Here is a 19,175-nt window from a genome sequence, read left to right on the forward strand (position 1 = left end):
CATGGCACTGCTGCGGGTGTCGTTGGGCTTGCTGCTTTTGCTGTGGTCAGGACTCTGAGATATGTGGTTTGTGTAGCCAATATATAGCTGGAGCGAGAGGTGTTGGTCACGTTGTTGTGTGTACAGTCTTCTGCTGATTCAGTGCCTGCACTGCCTCCTCTTGTTAGAGGAGCCAAGACTGTTAGAGAAGCCAAGAGCCCATCTTCTTGCGAGGACCTTTGAATCAGGACTCCTGCACAGGCATCTGCAGTGTCACAGGAGCGAGGTAGTTCAGGGGACGTGGTGGTGAAGATGCTGAGCCGTGTTCAGTGTTCCCCTAAGTGATGGAGGTGCTCCGGATGTTGGTGGAAGCGAGTCCCCAACAGGGAGTGCAGCACCAGTTTCTTCTTGTGTGCATCTATGAGCTTTTAATAAAATGAGTGGGAGTGCAGCACCAGTTTCTTCTTGTGTGCATCTATAAGGTTTTAATAAAACGAGTATCAGCATACAGCTTGGCTGAAGTTCTGGGATGGGGATGGTGGTATTCCCCATATAGCTGCCTTCTTGGCATGTTAGGGTATTGCGCAGCTTAAAAGCTTGTAAAGGGCTTTGGGATCTTCTGTTAAAAGACAATAAAGAGCAAACGGTTGCCAGCATGGAGAAGCTGTACCTCGCAATGTGAGGATCTTTTTATTGTTTTGTATGTCTGCAAAGCAGGAGCATAAGCCGCATTGTTTTTCTCTAGGTTTTTTGTTTTCATTTGTTTTGTGTTTTTTTTTTTTTTCTGCAGTGGTGGTTCTTTCTGTTGTGTCTTTTGTGGGAGTTGTTTTTTATTTCTTATTTTTTTCAACCCACAGCTCTAGTCCATTAGGTCAGTTAATTAAATTTGCTGTTGAGTCAAAGTCCAATTGAAAAGGAAAATAATCCTGCTTGAAGGGTGGATGATGATGCTTTGAATGGAGAGAGAGCTCTAAAAGCAGTCATGGGAGCCAGAAGTGAGTATATCTTCAATAATTTAAAGGAACCTTTTTTGTGGCTTCATATTTTGGACCCAGTCTGCAGCTGTCTTTACATTGGCTTGGCTTCACTGGAAAGCAGTGGAGCCATGCCAGTCCCTATCAGCTGAGGCTCCTGGCTCCCTCTGGGTGGCTGGTACCACGCTGCAAAGTAAGGCACTATCTAGACAAAGTAAGATTTCCCCCCCCCCCCCCCCGTTTTTCTCCTGTGCATCTTGCATCAAACTGTCTGGGTTTAGTGCACTATAGTAAGAATTTATGCACCGTTTTGCTGCGACTGTAGCAAGGACTGCGTGTGCAAACACTGTGGATGGATGGTTTTCTGTAAAGCACCATTCTGCTCCCTGCTTTCCTGGTGGTGCTCTGGAGAGCTGGACTTTGGACCGAATGCGGGGTTGAAGTGCAGCTGGACTAGGAGACAGGCAGTGGGTGCCTGCAAGATAGGGTGCACAGGGTGAGCTCTGCGTTAGCCAAGATTTGGGTGGGGTTGGGCTGGTTCTTAGATCTTTCCTCCTCCTTAGGCATACTAGGATTCAACACCGTAAATTATTGGCATTTACAGACCAAAATGCTTCTCCTTCCACATTGGTGCAGGACACCTTGTACAAGCTGCCTTTCTGCCTTCCGCTCTGTTCCTGCCTCAGATGCTTACTGGAGCTGTCACTAACTCACGTCCCAGTTTTGTGCCTAAAATGCAGTGGGATGAGCTCTGGCAGAGATGTCCTCTCCAAGAGGAGGCATCCAGGGTCAGGATCACTGCTGCAGGTATCGTCTGTTCACAGCTTCTCACCAAAAGAGGCTAAAACCAGGAAAGTGACTGACACTCATAACAAGTCTAATGTCCCAACAGAAAAAAGATGATGAGTGTGGCAACAGCTAGCAGAGAAGATGTTTGATTTTCATTTACTCCATCAAACATGTTGTCTAGGTAATGAGCATCTGTATACATACTGTAACAGAAATGCACTTTTTTGGGTGGTTCTTTTTTCTACTCTTTGATTTTTGGCAACTTGACGCGTATCACCCATGTGCCACGTTCTGCTCAATGCAAGCAAGTCATGGATTCACCTCTTGCAGAGACACGGGGCAGGCTTTAAAAGACAGTATGTTCTCCTAACCAGTATGCCTGTGAACAAAGGTGTTAATTATTCTTTGTCCCATGGTAAGGGGAAGGTGGAGTTTGGCCCCGGCAGGAGGGCTGTCACCTGCTGCCTGAGGTCATTTCCAAGCAGAAAAAAGAGTATTTGAGGTGCGACTGCAGCCTCTGTGCTTGGGAGGGCTGGATGCTGGGTGCCTAGAGACACCGTGCTCTTCCTGCTGATGGATTTTGGGCAGGCTGTCCTCTAAATCTCAGCCTAACCTTCGGAAAGCCTGGGCTGTGCAGCAGGAGGTGAGACGATACCTGAAATCCAAGCACTGTGGTATTTTGTTAATGATTATAATGTTGTTAATAACAATCGTCGGTAATGCTGTTTGCATTGCAGTAAAGCGCAGATGGCCCAATAAAAACCATCAGCGCTCCAGGGCAAACCGCATCTTGGTGACTCGTTAACATCTTTTGATCACTTACCATAAAAAATACAAACTTCAGTGCTCACAGTTAGGGAATACATATCCCCCCGAGGTCCTTTGGTGACTGTGTGTGTCTTTCTCCATCTAAATAAGCTCTTGTATATGTTTACATGACAGGATCTTTAGGGCTTGTGAAGCAAGCAGGGTCCCCAAAGAGGGAAAAATCATTTTTGTGCTCTGGGTACCATCTGTGCAAATGCAGATGGAAAACATGCTTTGCCGTCTGACCTGGCCAAGAGCATAGCTGGAGCTGGGACAAGCATCGGGGCTGATGGTGTCTGATGGAGAATGGTGGTGGGGCTCGTGCCACTGCACCATTCCCATGTGAAAGGTGGCCGTGACTCCAGCAGGACAGGACGCTCTGCCCAGGGGAGGGAAACGGGCTGGGGCAGGGTTTGCATCTTGGTGGAGAGGTCGGCCTCGATAGGTGCGTGACAGCTGGTGAGATCTTTGTAAGTACTGGCTGAGGGTGCAGCTCACAGGCACTCTCTTTTCTGAACCATTTGTAAGTTTTTATATGATTCTCTTCACTTTTCAATATGTTTTAAAAATGGACCATGTCTCTGTTTTCTATAAAGATTTAGGACCAACTTTTTCATTTTCTTTTTTTTTTTTTTTAAAGTATTTGAGTTCGTGAGGGAGCGTTGTTGAACAGTAAGACTTTGCACACCGATACCTGTGGTTTCAACAGCTACTGCAGAGGGGCGCTGACAGTACCATCAAGTGTCTCCGTGCACCGAGTGCTGTAACAACGCGTGTCTTCAGACCCCTGGATCACTTTGATGCTTTATCCCAGGGCTCTAATTAACTTCCAGTTAATAGGCAGTACTTGATTAAAATAACAGATTGCTGTTGAACAGCAATATACCTGGTTCCTCTATTGGCTCATTTTCCCTTTCCCTTGGCCTTTGGGAAAATTTAAGGACCATTTAATGAAGTTTGAATTTTTAGAGGGGAAAAAAGTCGTTGTCAGTGTGTATTGCTAATGGTGCAGTTCTAGGTAGTTTAGTTTGGTTTGCTTTCACTGAAATATTTTCTTTTTGAAAAACTACTGCCTGTTTGAGCATATTCATTCCTTTTGTGGCATTACAACTTGAGAGGAGAGGAATTGGGTCTTCCTTGAAATCCTGACTTCTTGTTGGAGGTGGATGTTTTGGGATATTTCTGTACCTGGAATAAATGGTCACTAATGGCACAGACAGCCCCTGGTGAGCACAGCTCTGGCCCGCGGTCACGCTTCACTCCCGGGGATGTTGGGAGTCTGGTACAGACCAGTCTGGTTTTGTATGTTGTCTAATGAGCATTTTTTGGACGTTCGACAGAAAATGTTTTGGGGTGCTCTTGATCCATATGGCAGAGTTTCTGGGGCAGTCATTGGTGGTGGTGGGGATGGGGATGGGGGGGAGGAGAGCAGGCTGATGGCAGAAAAGGCTCTATGGAGATGGGCCAAAGCTGAAGGTGGTCATCAGCTCCAGACCTCACCTTCCAAGTGAGCCCACGTTAGGCAGAGGGGCAAACTGCTGTGCCAACGGCTTACAGCTCACAGACCCACACCTACCCATCACAGCTGGAAATAAAACTGACTAGGATTCATTCTGGGTGAGTCCAAAATTTAGGCCTCCAGACAGCTTGAGTCCTGGTTGAGGAGAAGATGGCTGAAGCTCCTCAGACCTTAAAACTATTCGTTTTTTCCCCATCAGCTCTGGTGGTCAGACTTGTGGTGTAGACGTTGGAGAGAAGGTGATACTTCTGGTGTTTGCCTGCGCTGCACGAGATTTGTAAAAGTCCCATGAATGGGATGCAGAGATAGTGAGGCTTTTCAATGGTATTTTTTTAATTAACAGGCTGATTTCCAAATGTCCCAATTAGCTGAGCAGCTTGAAGACTGATAATGGTTTTGTCCTCAGGCTTCTCCAGAAATACACCTGAATTTTGATTTGCCTGGCTGTGTGAAAGCATGACCTTCAGATGCCAGCATCATCTTTAGGTGCCCATTTGCAGGGATGGAAACCATGATGTGTTTGGGGTCATTGCACATCTACATTTTGACTTGCTGCTTCAGATACTCATCCCTCCTTTCTCCTATTGCTTTTTCTTTCCCACAAAAAAATATTCTGGCAGTTTGTCTTCTGCACACATATATGGGAGGAAAAAATCTCCTCTAATGTATGAGGCAAATGAAACTGTTTTTTTCCCCATGCTGGAATGCAGGAGGAAGAAGTGGTTTCTGTTTTGAAATGCTATCATGTTGGGCACTGTAAAATCTCTTAGATGGATAGATAATTAGACAACTTGCTGCTAGAAAATTGTTTCTTGTTGTCTATTAGATGTGTGTTTCTGAAGTAGTGGACTGTCTGTATATTCCACATATCTGGAGCTCAGAAGCAGAATCTAATCTGTGCTTAAACCTGTGTAATCCTATCTTAGCCGAAGGAGAAAAAAAAGAAAAAAACATTGATGTCAGCACTGGATCTTCTGGGGATTTATACCTGTTTAATTTAAATCAGAATTTGGCCTTTGTGTCTGGTGTTATAAAATACTTCATGTATTTATGCACCAGACACCATATGGTCTGTGCTCAGGTCTGGGGAGAGCAGAGTGCTCCCGGCCGGCGTCTCCGACGGTCCCGGCTGCTTTGCTCCGGGTCCTGTCGCCGCACGAGGTGACCCAGCAGGTCTTGTGAGGACATCTCCTGCTCTTGGGGCGGTGGGAGAGGGGCACGGGGAGATGCGCTGCAGCGGCAGACCTTGGCCTCCTGGAGACTGCCCTGCCTGGCAGAGCCTGTCCCCAGTGGGTATGATGCACGGGCTTCAAAACCCTTCTGGGAGAAGGAAGGTCCCCATTGCTCTCCATCCTCCAGATCCCCATCTGTGGCTTCCCGGTCTCCACGATAAGTGCTGTTTGTCAGCCTGGAGCCGGTGACAGCAGAGCAGGCAGTGAGGGTCTGTCGGAGACGCTGAGTGGGGTCCTGCAGCCCCGATCCTGGTTTGGGGTCACTCAGGGAAGCTGCTCCAGGGATGGATTTGTTTTTTTGCAGCAGACTCGCTGCTTTAACGAGGAGGAGTGAAACGCTATTAATCCTGGTGAGAGCCACAAGATGTTGACGCTTCCTGAGCCAATCTGTTGCTTGCTTAGAAGGCAAAATTAAATTCTTCAAGTGGACTTAGTTAATAACCGTACCCCATTGCAGACATGGCAGAAACTGCTTGTCCTGGAGCGCTCTGGAATTTTTTGGGAGTCTTTTTCTCCTAAAGAAAGGAGCAAAACCTCCTCTCTCCAGGCTGATCATCAGCGCTTGCTCATTTTGCCAAGCGCATTAATTTAAGCAGTGTCATGCCTCTCTCGACCTCAGCATTTCATCTTGTTTGGCTCATGCCGTGGTGAAAGAAATTTTTCAAACGTCTCACAAGGCCGTAATCTTTCTGTGTATCGAATGAGGAAAAATCTTAGTGGTGGCAGCCGCTCTGGGTGGTAGAGCAGTGTCTGGAGATGAAACGTCTGTGCCTGGCCCCATGGCCGTCGGAGGAGACGCACGAACGTGCCAGCAGAGGCTGCCTCTCCCGCGCGGCCATCCCTGCCTTCATTTACAGGTGCTGTACAGCATTGGTGTTGAAGCCTGTTCGTGTGAGGTGTATAAATATGCATGAAGCCATTCGTGTGCTTTGGTGGATCTGGGGCTCATAGTGCGGAGAATTAAGATGCAATTTAAAAAAAAAAAGGAATTGGAAGTGGAAAAAGCCAGCTGTAGGTACTCCTTTTCAGTGTCCTCTGGGCTGTTGCAATAGATGCATGCAGTCTGTTATTCCAGTTTCTCCTGATGAGATAATTTCATGAGGTGTCATCCCTGTGTGTCCTTGAGATCTCTGCAAGACACACTTGTGCATTTGCATTTCCCCTGCTCCCTGGGTCCCTGCTCTCTCCTATGGGACTTTCCTCTCCCTGTCTGAGGCCAGACCCCAATTAGCCAAACGCCCGGCTCGGGGCGCACTGCCGGGTGCAGCCGCGGGGTCCCCTTCCCAGGCTGCCCCAGCCAGAGCACAGGGGCTGCCCTCGCAGGAGGGCGAGGAGGGAAACGGGTTTCCAAAGAGAGTTTCCTTGGTGTGGTGGCGTTCTCCCACGTGGAGCAGCAGGTGGGTGCTGGAGCCGCGGTGGGTCTGTGCGTGGCCAGGATTCGGCCACGCGCTCAAGCGGTTCCAGTTCCCTCTGGAGCTGGGCAGGCGCAGACATTGCAAGGAGCAGCTTCACGGAGGAGATGCTGGGAAGCGAGTTTTACATGCACATCAGAGCCTGATGGAGATTAAATTGGTAAATGTGAAACCACTGTATCTTCTCCTGTGCTTTTCTCTCTTCTCTACTAATTATGGGCCACGCTCAAGGAGCAAGGGGCAGAATTTGGTCCATACCTGTGACCTTCGCAGTGTGCATCATTAGTCCTGCTGCTGCCTGCTCCTAGCAGCGCACCCTCTTTGTGCTAAACAGCTTTTTAATATTGATGTCAAGCAGTGCAGAAGTAGTTTTCAGACCTACTTAACCTGACAGCTCAGACCCACTAGCTGATGGCAAAGCTCAGCGGCCAGCATAGAAAAGGCTGGGCACTGGTGTCTGCCTGCAAAGGATGGGGGATGAAGCGTTGCCTGCATGAGTGGTGCAAGCATGTGAAATGGGGCACACTTTGAGTCCCTGCCAAGCCCTGAGTCTAAAGCGGGGAAGCGCAGGGAGTGTTGGGTCAGTGCTAACAGGATTGTGGTTCCTGCCAGAGACACCCCATGGTCTCATGAGACCTGTGTCCTTGGGGAGACTCTGCCGCTCAATTGCCCGTGTGCAGCCTCGGGCACGTCTTTGCTTATTTTTCCTTTTTCCCCTGGTTTGGCTGTAATCCGAAGATGCATCTGGGCACAGTGTGTAGTACGGCCGGCGGAGCCGGACGCTGATGGCCAAAGGTTTCTGGGTGTGGGTTTTGCAGCTCGCAGCACAACGCCAGCTGGCAGCAAGCATGGCTGCAGGGGTGCAGTCACATCTCTGGGCTGCGGGGTTAGGTGTGCCTGTGCTGCAAAGCCCTTACCGTAAGAATATTTACCGTGTAGGTGTTTACTCAGTTCCTAGCCTGGTGGGCCAGGGGTATCAGATGAAACTTCTACAGGCTGTGGCAACAGCAATTGCAGGTATATAATAGTGGGTAGGATTTCTTCCAACGACTTTCATGCCTGATGATTGACCCAGGCACCCAATATTCTCCTCTAGACCAGCTACAAAAATTAAGCTGGATTTTTGCTCTCTAGTATTTAGACTGAATAGCTTTATCCTGTAGTGGAAAGGAAAAGGGCAGGGCCCTCTAATTCCTTCAGGGTTTCTTCCACTGGGGAGCTGGTTCCTGTGGCTGTGTCTGCAGTGCTGTGAAATGCCCCCCACAGCGGCGGGCTGGCTCTGTAGTCGCGCCGGCTGGCATGTTGTCCTGCAATGTCATGTGTCAGAGGGGTGCACGTGAGCCGCACCAAGGGGTGCTCCATTATTTAAGGCCTTTCAAAATATGCAGGATGCAACCAAATTGCATATAAAAAAAAAGAAAACAACTTCGGGGGCAATTTGTTAGAGAGTGGGTGGTGGTGTGCTGTAAATAAGCTAATGGCAAACTAGTATACACTGGGTGAAGATGTTCTGCTTGATGTCTAGCCTGAGTAAGAAGGCAGATGAAAAACAGAGGCACATTACTGCTTGTTATTTTTCTTCTCTCTGAGTTAAATGGTTTTAATTGCATTGCAGGTAACTGATGTAGGTGACTGAAGAAGAGTTAAATTATTTGTGCCGGGGCTCCCACCCACTCCAGTGCCCTGAGATTTCCCTGCCCGTTACTCCCGGAGAAGCGGCAGTAGAGGTGAGGCTGCCGCAGGTGCTCCGGCAGCTGCAGGCAGCAGCAGAGGTGCTGTGCGGCCGTACTCAGCAGCGCAGCCGTAACTGCTGAGTAACTGCTGGGCACGTCTGGCAGAGGGTTTTCAGGAGATGCAGATGCTTTGTGGCCCCAGCTGAGCAAGGTGCTTCTGCATAAAGCTTGTCCCCCATCACATAAATGATACTGATAGCCTTGAAGTTAGCTAAAGGAAATTTTCTGAATTAGTGCTCCTTCCTGGTCATTTCAAGGCTGCTAATATGTTCAATCAAAGGATGAATTAGGATCTGAAATACCAGCTTAAATTTTACTATTGCACATAACTGATAAATCACAAATACTTTGCAGTCATGCTCTTCACAGGTACTCGGTTTGCAAGTCTCAGTGTAGAGGCAAAGGGGAAGGTAAAGGGTGTTTTGGCTGGATCTGGTGCCAGGGCTGATGCCACCCAGGCAACCTCGTGGGTCAGAGGCAAGTGCCAGATTACGTAGCAACGTGCGAAACTGTTGATCAGTGAAAAGCAATTCCACGTGACTGAAGTTGGTAGGAGACAAGGGAAAGCTCAGGCTGGAGTTGCACCTGGAGCCAAATGTTGGAGCTCCAAGTCCCATCACATCTCCTGGCAGTCCCTGCCACTGCTGGGGTGCAGCTCTGGGCTGTGCGATGCCTGGTACCTGCCGTGCCGTGCTGCTCAGCCATGCAGGGAGCACGGCAGCCAGGCTGGGGGTGCGACCCAGCCACCCTCCTGCACAGGAGCCCCACGGGGGACATGGGCCCCTACCCTGAAGAAAAGTTTCATGTAGCACCCAGACCCCCATCAGTTTGATATGGATAATTTAGGAGCGCTGCATCAATAAGTATATAACATGAAAATGTTTCATTTACATCGCTGTATTGGGTTTGCATGGCAAGGTTTTGGTAGCAGGGGGGCTACAGGGGTGGCTTCTGTGAGAAACTGCTAGAAGCCACCCCTATGTCCTATAGAGCCAGTGCCAGCCAGCTCCAAGATGGACCTGCTGCTGGCCAGGGCCAAGCCAAACAGCGACGGCGGTAGCGCCTCTGGGATAACGTATTTAAGGAGGGGGAGAAGTTACTGCACAGCAGCAATTGCAGCTGGAGAGAGGAGAGAGAATATGTGAGAGGAACAACTCTGCAGACACCAAGGTCAGTGAAGAAGGAGGGGCAGGAGGTGCTCCAGGCGCCGGAGCAGAGATTCCCCTGCAGCCCGTGGTGAAGGCCATGGTGAGGCAGGCTGTCCCCCTGCAGCCCATGGAGGTTAACAGTGGAGCAGATAGCCACCTGCAGCCCTGGAGCAGCAGATAGCCACCTGCAGCCCTGGAGGACCCCACACTGAAACAGGTGGATGCCCGAAGGAGGCTGTGACCCCGTGGGAAGCCGTGCTGGAGCAGGCTGCTGGCAGGGTCTGTGGACCCATGGAGAGAGGAGCCCACGCTGGAGCAGGTTTGCTGGCAGGGCTTGTGACCCCATGGGGGACCCACGCTGGAGCAGTCTGTTCCTGAAGGACTGCACCCCGTGGAAGGGACCCACGCTGGATCAGGGGAAGAGTGTGAGGAGTCCTCCCCCTGAGGAGGAAGGAGCGGCAGAAACAACGTGTGATGAACTGACCACAACCCCCATTCCCTGTCCCCCTGCACTGCTTGGTGGGGAGGAGGTAGAGAATTCGGGAGTAAAGTTAAGCCTGGGAAGAAGGGAGGGGTGGGGGGAAGATTTGGTTTTATTTCTCATTATCCTACTCTGATTTGATTGGTAATAAATTAAATCAACTTTTTTCCCAAGTTGAGTCTGTTTTGCCTGTGACAGTAATTGCTGAATGATCTCTCCCTGTCCTTATCTCGACCCACGAGCCTTTCATTATATTTTCTCTCCCCTGTCCAGCTGAGGAGGGGAGTGATAGAGCGGCTTTGGTGGGCACCTGGCATCCAGCCAGGATCAATCCACCACAATCGCATTCCTTGTCCTCAAGAATTCAACCCTTTTAATGGACATAAGTGAACCCAATTTTCTTTTATATTTCAACATTTCTATTATAAAGAGATTTTTTTTTTAAAGAAGCCTTTCTGTTTCCAAATGCATCCCTCAGTAAAGAGCAGCTGCAGAAGGAATTAGTTTGACCTCTGCTTCCTTAATTGCTTTTTGCTCTATGTTGGCCTGGAAATGGATGTTGCTATTGTGTAAATTACTGCAATGGTGGAAAAAGAGCTCATGAGATCAGGTGTGTAGTTTCTATCAGGAAAATAGGTTTCTTAAATGGAAAGCAGTGTCTCCCTGTCCATAACCAGAGCCTGGGTCAGCCTGAAAACCCCAAATGATAATTACCTCATTTTCTGCTTCTGAGCAGCTCCATGGAGTTAGTGTTTTTGTGGCCAAGAGCAGATTTAATCTGAAATCTACTCTGAGCTCCTTTCAGACTCTGGAAGGGGATGCTCAGACATCAGGGAGTACAGCTCGGTCCACCTGTACCCTAACCTGGGCTCAGAGTGCAGCGTAGCGCCCAACTGCTGTCCCGTGGGCTGGACCACAGGGGCTTCTCCACCTCTACCTGTTGTAGAAGAAGCTGAAAGGAAAGAGCAGGAGCTTTTTTCCTCCTGAGGCTGAAGGTGTGAGCTTGTGTGGAATTGGCTCCACTGCAGGTGGGACTAGCCATGGTACGTGAGTTGCTGCGTGCATGTGTGTGCAGAAAGCAGAGGGGCTCTGGCAGAGCCTGCCCATCCCTAGGCTGGTGGCCCCTCCACAGCTCAAAGGGGCTCCCAGGTCTCCCCGCGGATCCCTGCTGCATCGGCAGGTCCCCTTCCAGCCAGGGCAGGGGTCAGCCGCGGAATGGTGTGCAGCTTGGCTTGTATCTTGAAAAGTTGTCATTTTGGGATCGTGTCTGAGCACCCGGGAGTCCTGGTCAGTACGTGAGTGGTACATACGGGGTCTGTATCGAGGGCGTGATGTTAACCACTTCTGCTGGGCTTTGGAGCAGACTGAAGTGTCAGACATGAGTGTAAATGGTGTAATAAGTGTAATGGCTAGTGCATGCTTGTTGGCGTTCAAGGAAATGGTTCCTCATCTGTTTGAGAAGTGATTGCTGCAGCAGAGGAAGGAATGGGGGAGAGCTGCTGCCCCTCCCTGCACCAGGACGGGAGCCTGCGGTGCAGCGAGTGCCAGCGACACAGCCAGCCTCTGCTTTCAGCTTCTCACTTGGGCTTATGAGCTCCTACAGTTTTCCTTTCCAAGCTGTTCTTGGAAGAGTCGGTGACAGCAACAGGGAAAACTGTGTCCCTGAATGTGAGCAAAGAAAAGGGCTTATTTTCGCAATACCAACTTTAGCACCTTCTCCTGGGTAAGGTCCACGCAACAGCTCCGTGCAGCTCAACTATCAGCAAATTTGCCCAGCAAATACTGGCCATTTTAAGAGTAGAATAAAGCAATTAGCCTCCGAGAAAGGCATGTCCTTGAGTTTTAAAGGCTCGTGAACTGATGAGTGAAGCTGAATTTTTGGCACACAAAGATCTCATCTTTTGAGAAAGCTGCTGTGGTGAAGCTGTGAGTTTGTAAACCTGGGGTCGAATCTAGTGCCACCCCTTATGATCTGTGTGTGAATAAGCATTTGGCCTTGCAAAATGTCTTCCCTGTTCTTCAGCAATAAGTCTACCTCTGTGCTATCTAAACTAGTTAATGATAGAAGCAACAATGCTTTTATAATTAGCCCATTAATACCCTAAAGGAATCAACATGCTAATTACCTGACACGATGAGATTAGCAAGATGCTTTACAAGAATTCAGAATACTTGGATCAACAGTAAAATAACAGGTCCCCTTAGTTAGCACACCCTAAGCTAAAACTACTCATTTTACAGTCCTGACATGGATTTTTTTTTTGAAGAATTGGTATGCCTGGGGTACTTCCCCACTGTTAATTTATCCTGTGATTAACTGATGGCCTTGAAGACTTCTTGGTTTAAATTACGTGGTATTGTCTCCCAGGATTAGGCTTCATCTTCTTTCATTCTGGAAAAAAAGAATGGAAAAAAAGAAGGAAAAAAATATCCTATGTAAAAAATCAGGGAGGCATTTGGTTTGGGGGTACTTCTATGTGATTTTATCACAATATTTGATTTCTCTAGGATAATAAATCATAGCAGGACATTTAGCATAGTCATGGTAGCTACACTTGTGATCCATTGCCTTGAAGGAGAACTCGTTAATAACTCTGACAAGCGGTGTACTAGTTGGACAGGGATGGCTTAAAATTCTTCACCGCGTCCTCAAAAGGTGGCCTTTCCAAGTGACACCACCCTGGCCTCTTGACGGGGCACTTCCTTGTGGCACGTCACAGAGAGCTGATGGCATGACCCCTAGATAACTGATGGCAACAAGCAGAAGAGATGCAGTCTTCCTAACAGGGAGGTGTACCCCCAATTCATTTTTAACTGTAGTTTGAAGATGGACTTGCAATGCTCTGAGTTTCAGGGTAATTTTTTTTTAATGCAATTATTTGGAGAGATGATTTGGACATTTGAAGGTTTGCCATTACCAAAAATATCCCCAGGTAATTTGATGAGCAGAAGCATCTCTGCCCATCAGCTGTGTGTGTCAGAACTGTTGGAAGGTATAAAGCGAGATGTAACCTTGCACAGCTTGATTTTGGGACTGCACTGGCAGGTGGCACCTGAGTCACCCAGAGCAAGATCCCATACTGGTGCAGTAGCTAGGAACCAGCCTTTGCAGAGTACGGAGATGGTAGAGATACTGAGTAGCACGTTAAAATAATACTAATTAATTGTGGGATGTATTATAATAGGAGATACACAGCCTTGACAAAGATGCGTGACTAAAAGCGAGGTCGAGTGCTTAGTGCTTGGTGTCCTGCCTGCCTGGAAGGGTGTGCACTGCATCAGGGGCTGCTGCCATGAGGGATCCCAAATGTGGCTTTGCTGCCAGCGCTGGTTTCCAGCAGCCCTGGAGAGCTGGTGCTGCTGGCAGGGGCAGTGGCGGCAGCGCTCGGCTCCACGCCAGGCTCACGGCTCCACGCCAGGCTGCGCTTCCCCTTTGAACTTGCTCTTGCTGCACAAGCCTGGGTGGATTTGGAGCCCCTGCAGATATTTGTTCTTAAAAATCCCTCTCTTTCCTGAGGAGATTTTTTAATGCTTAATATTCCAACTAGTGCCCGTGGATATCCTGGCTTCAGCTTGCACAGACTTTTTGTTCAGCTTTCTAATGAGCCGAGGCAGGGCTTCAATTTGCAGAACACAAAGTGCTTTTGCTCCTGTCCGGCGGGAGCGTGCAGCCTTTCCCGGGATCAGGCCCATCATTAGACTTTGCTGCTGTCTGCGATCTTTTGTTCCAGGAGACTGGGCTAATCCAAAGGACGAGGTGTTGAGTTGATATCTCTCTCTTGGTTGCTTTCCTGGACTTTTAACAAATAGCTGCAGTGATAACGATGGCAAATGGTTTCTGTATAAACATCCCGCTGGCAGCCTGTACATGTGTGATTCCTGTCTCTGAGTCGGGAAGGCTGTCGATTAGCACTGGAACGGTTCATGACACGTGCATTTGGCGGAGGACAGTTTGAGATGCTGCTTCTTCATTTACCCAGGTGTGAGCTGCTTGGCTGCTTTCATCATTTCACGATGCCCAGGCAGAGCTTTTGGCATTTCTTTACATGATGTAGTTCTACTTCAAGGCCAGGTTGGATGGGGCTTTGAGCAACCTGATGTAGTGGGAGGTGTCCCTGCCCATAGCAGGGGGCTTGGAACTAGTTGATCTTTAAAGTCCCTTCCAACCCAAACCGTTCTATGATTTTACTTCACCTATTCCTGGTAAATACCATGATAACTGCAGATTTGTGTCCTGTTTATTTGAATTGTATTTCAATCTGCAGTACAGCTTATCTTATTCCTTCCAAACTCCTGATTCGGTCTCTCTACCATTTTTGAGGTGCTGAGTTATATACCAAAACCGCTGGCATCTGGCGTGCTGTGTGAGGGGGTATTTGCAGGACGTTTGGCTTTCTGGGGCTCCGGGTGGACGAGCGGTGCTTTTGCCTTGACCGGTCTCTGTTTCTGCTCTCCCCAGTGTATGGGCACAACGTGAAGAGCAGCAACGACTTCATCGGGAGGATCGTGATCGGGCAGTACTCGACGGGCGCCCCTGAATCCAACCACTGGCGCCGGATGCTCAACGCGCACCGGACAGCCGTGGAGCAGTGGCACAGCCTGCGGTCCCGGGAGGAGTGTGACCGCGTCTCGCCGGCGTCCCTCGAGGTAACATGAGGTGGGGGACTGACAGCAGCCAGACCAAGCAGGCGGACAAGGAAAAAAAATAAACCACCGACCGAAACACCCCACCTCACACCCTACACGCACCCCACAGCAGCTCCGTTGGATTGAAGCGGCTGCCGGCACCCAACCGGCCGCGCTGGCCTCTGCAAACCACGTCGCACCGGGTCCTGGCTGTTCCCCTGGGGCCACCAGCGGCCCGGCCAGCCGGACCTCTCGCTGCTCGCCCCCGGCACCGCTCGGCTGTTTGCGTCCCGCGCGGTGGAGCGCGTGGCCGGGCGGCGTGGGCTGCGTGTGGAGGTGCCGCGGGAAGCGCTGAGCGGGTGGAGGAGTTGGGAGTTGCCTCCGCTGTCCTTCCAGTCCAAATCCATGGCTCATCCTCTCGGAGATATAAGTACCCGTGTGCTCTTGTTGGTGAACGTGGTAATTAGGCTAGAATATTTTTTTAAACGGTAGAACCTGTGGTGAAATCGATTCTGACTCCAGTTTTGTCCTTGTACTAGTTTTAACAGAATTAAGCTCCTGTTAGTACGTACGCGTGCATTTGTGTGCCAGAGCACACGTGTGGCCGTGCGGCCCCGTGTCAAACGGATCCGATGTCACGTCAGCGGTGAGACCTGCCACTCTCGATAGCAGTCTGTGTGCGTCAAGTAGATACAGTGATGATATAGCAAAGTAAACATTTCCAATAGCATTTGTACCAGGAAAGCCAGCTCATGTCTTTTCAAACCTGTGTTGTGCAAAAGAAACCTACTGCGGGGACTTTCGCGGTTAAGAATACCCAAAATACACAATTTTAATTCTCTCACAGACTGCAGTGGCTCTTTCTGTGTTGTGTGTGTTAACCCAGGTAGTTCTCCAGGTCACCAAGTGAACTTAGCTACGGTCAAGCTGTCCTGTTGGTTGCTTCTGTACATTTTATTTTTTCACAGCATATTGTCTGGTATGATGCAGATTGTATATTTATTGAAAATAAAGTTCTATTTAATTGTGCCATGTAGACTGGGGTGATACTTGTTAGCAGAATTCATCTTTGTGTTGAGGTCCGCCAGTTATGTTTATGGCATGAGAAAAGCCAAAATGTTGGCGTTTACCCCTTTGTTACTCACTGCAGATGAACCAGGAGCAATTTGAGAGAAACTGGGGACCTGCTGATGGAGACTGGTCAGGAGAGCGAGCCAGATGCATTGGTCTGGCCATGCGTGGTTCCCAGCCATAGCACACCCAACGTGCTGCGGGTCAGATGTGTCAAAGTCTCTGCACCGGGCTCTGGGTCTTGGTTCTTTGCAGGAGTGGGCCCCAAATAATAATTATTTTTTATTGCTCTATTTATCAATATTGAGACTGCATAAAAATCTGTATCTTGCTTATAGCCCATTCAAGAAATCAAACAAAAAGGACATCACCCTGAAGAGAGCTGGGCCAGGCCCATGACTTTATTGTCTTTCCATGTCTTCGTTTTGGAGAAGGAAGGGTCTGTTCTGTCTTCAGCAGTGTTTATCTGTGTTGGGATGGAAAGCCTTGGGGTGTTATGGATGGGTCGGCTCTGCCGCCACATCAGTGCTGCTGTGATCAAGCAGAGGAGGTGGGGAAGGGCCCTGGGCTCTGGCTGTATCCGGCTCCCTAGGTCACCTGTGAAATTGCTGGGTGGTAGCCCCTGGTCCCTGCAGTGGCCCAGGCCCGTCGCCCGCTCCTCCTCCATGCACCCCACGGTGCAGAGCCTTCCCATGGCCATGCCGCTCCCCAGGGTCCCCATCGGCTGCTTGGGAGAGGTGCAAACCAGCGTGCTCTCCATCTGCACTGGCTCAGTCCCTTTTTGCTAGAAGCGGGAGAGTTGCCTTAAGTGAAATAAAGGTGGTGTTTGGGGCAGGGACTTGGGGCTGGGTGCTGCGGAAAGCTTTGCCTTTGCTTGTGGCCCTGTGACCTTTGAAACTGGAGGTCAGAGCGATGACAGTCCAGAGCTGGCACATGGTAGAGCAGGCAGCAGTCATCTCGTCCCCTCTGTTCATCAAATGCAGCCCAGAATGAAATCCTGTTACCTCCTGTGCTTTTAATATTTTGATTTTTAAAAAGAAAGTGATACATATGCCTGTTTCACCTCTGTTTGTTGTTCGGCTGCTACAGTTAGGGACAGATGAGTCTTAAAAAGAAAAAAAAAAAGCTTAGTGCTTGTCTGGGCAGATGTTGGTGTGTTGGTCAATAGTCCTTGCTGCTGTCCGAGGTGTTTGTGCTCCAGTGTGAAGGTCTGTGTTGTAACTCTAATACCAGCATCCTGCAGCACACCTTCGGTCTGGGACCTGCTCTGGTTTACATTGTCGCAGGTGTTTCATTCCCTTCTGCACTCAGAGCATCCCTGTGCGTGTTCTCCATGTGACAGCCAAGTCTGATACGGTGACTCTGCCATCGTGGAGGAGGAAATGCAATGAATACAAGGAGGCTACAAGAGATGTTGTCTCCCCTCTGCATCCAGAAGCCATCTCTCAGCAGCTGGGGGAGAGTGACAGTGCGGACACCCGGCTCCCAGGCAGAGCTCAGCATGGCCTTGGATAGAGGATGGCAAAAAAAAGCCTTGGTGACCTCGTTGCTGAACCATCGCCCAGTTGCTGTGGCTGGGGGTGAACACAGGTAGGAGTTTACCTTGTTGGTGTGGTCGTGCACGCTGTCCCCTGGTGAACACCTTCGCTTCTTACCGACCACTGCACATGGCTCCCTGCGGCTCTCCAGCACAGCTGCTGTACGTGAGCAGCACAAAGTGATGGGGACAGTGGTTGCTGCAGGGCTGTCCATGGGCATCCTCTTTCCGAGCGTGTTGTGAATGGTGGGATTCAATTCTGCCTTTCTGCAAGGTGAAATTCCTCCTCTGTTCCACAGCGAGATCGATAGCAAATCTCTGTTCTCTGGCTTCCTCCTGCTTTGTCTCGTCAATAAATCACGGTGGAGAGGGAGCCCACGGGGTGTCCTGGGCAAACACGTGCTGTAGGAGGCCGATCTCTTCCTGTAACTCAAAAAGGCTCAGACAAGGGGCCGTGGTTTCAGCAGTCACTGCCATTGACATTAATATTCTTCCACGTGGGGTCTATGGGCAGCAGCACGAGCTCTGGGCATCCACAGAAGCTGACCTGAGACCTGCCACGTGCTTTGCTCAAGCACTGGGGATCAAATGTTAACAGAAGGCACTCTTGCCCGTCTGTCTGTCCTTGGAGCCATAAGGTATCTGTTTCACAGGGAGGGGGGTGTCATGTACATATGATGCAAAAAATTGGTGAGGGAATCCTGAGGAAAGGTCAATAAAAGCAGGATGGAAGCACACCGAGGAGCTCCCGACCTGGAGGGCAATCAGAAAACAATGTGGGGAGGGAGAGGAGCAGAAGGGCTGAATAAACGAGACGTGGCTGTGCTCCCAGGGCTGCATCCAGCAGGTAGAACACATCTCATGTTTTGTGAAATCGGAAGGTAACCCCAAGTGCAGCTGCAGCTCCAGCCGGCTCTGCATGCACGGTGTGCGTGTGCTTTCCCAGTGCTGGGAGCAAAGCTGGTGCCCAGCTGCTGTGCGGGCACGGAGCTGCTGGCTCGGGGGGCAGCACGGGGGGCTCGGCGCTCCTGCCTGTGCTGGGGGGGGATGTTGCTGCGGTGGGTCTGTTGTTAGAAACAGGATTAAAGTTCTTCTGGATTTCTGCTCCATCTTTAAGCGTAAACATTTGTGCTTTGGGAATAGATTAATATGCTCAAAGAGTTTTGTTCCATAGTTTGCTGATAATTGCTTATAACACTGGCTTTACCTGGGGATGGCGCACAGTTAAGAAGGGAGAAGGCGTGCCTTGGCTTCTAATACTCTGAATTCCTTCATTTTTAGTGGTCTGATATATCAATAGGCTTTTCCTTGAGCCATATAGTTTCAGATCAATGTATGGAACTGCAAATGGGGAGGGGGGGAGTTTTCTTAAAAGGTTTTATTTAATGCAAAAAAAATTTAATACGTGAAAGTTGACTGAATGAGTTACTGTCTCTGGAGTAAGTTTGGATGCTTTATTATACTGAAAGCTTTGTGTCACCCCAAATTGTTTCTACTTGAATCTTGCCTGTAAAAACGGATCGTCCCAACTGAAGTCCCAGAAAATACTGAAAATTTTAATCTGTAGCTAAGAATAAAAAGGGAATAGCATTGAGTGTGTTCCTAAGCAGTTCATTCAATGCTGATTTAAGGCATAAACTGGAAATGGAGCAGGACCACAAAATTTCATAGTATTTGTGCCTATACTGTTTCCCTTACCAGTGCAACAGCTAGAAAAGGACTTTATACAATACTTTTAACAATCTGAAGTTTATTTCCAAAAAAAATTTCGACCACAGAAAGGAGACATGCTAGATAATATTGACTGTTAATAATATTGACTGCCGCCTGATGCTGAAGGTTTTCTGCTGTTACAGGACTGCATGGA

The 19,175-nt window shown here is 49.3% G+C and overlaps 1 protein-coding gene across 1 annotated transcript in view; it reads left to right on the forward strand.

The window, feature by feature from the left end:
- The window catches only part of SYT17 (synaptotagmin 17), a 42,397-nt gene extending 26,661 nt beyond the window's left edge, over positions 1 to 15,736 (forward strand). The window contains exon 8 of the mRNA XM_050906288.1: positions 14,534 to 15,736. Within this exon, the coding sequence (XP_050762245.1) occupies positions 14,534 to 14,730 (197 nt within the window). The 3' untranslated portion in view covers positions 14,731 to 15,736. The remainder of the gene's footprint in view (positions 1 to 14,533) is intronic.
- The last annotated feature ends 3,439 nt before the right edge of the window (positions 15,737 to 19,175 follow it).

The sequence above is a fragment of the Gymnogyps californianus genome, chromosome 15 (assembly GCF_018139145.2).
Source record: "Gymnogyps californianus isolate 813 chromosome 15, ASM1813914v2, whole genome shotgun sequence".
Taxonomy (NCBI): Eukaryota; Metazoa; Chordata; class Aves; order Accipitriformes; family Cathartidae; genus Gymnogyps; species Gymnogyps californianus.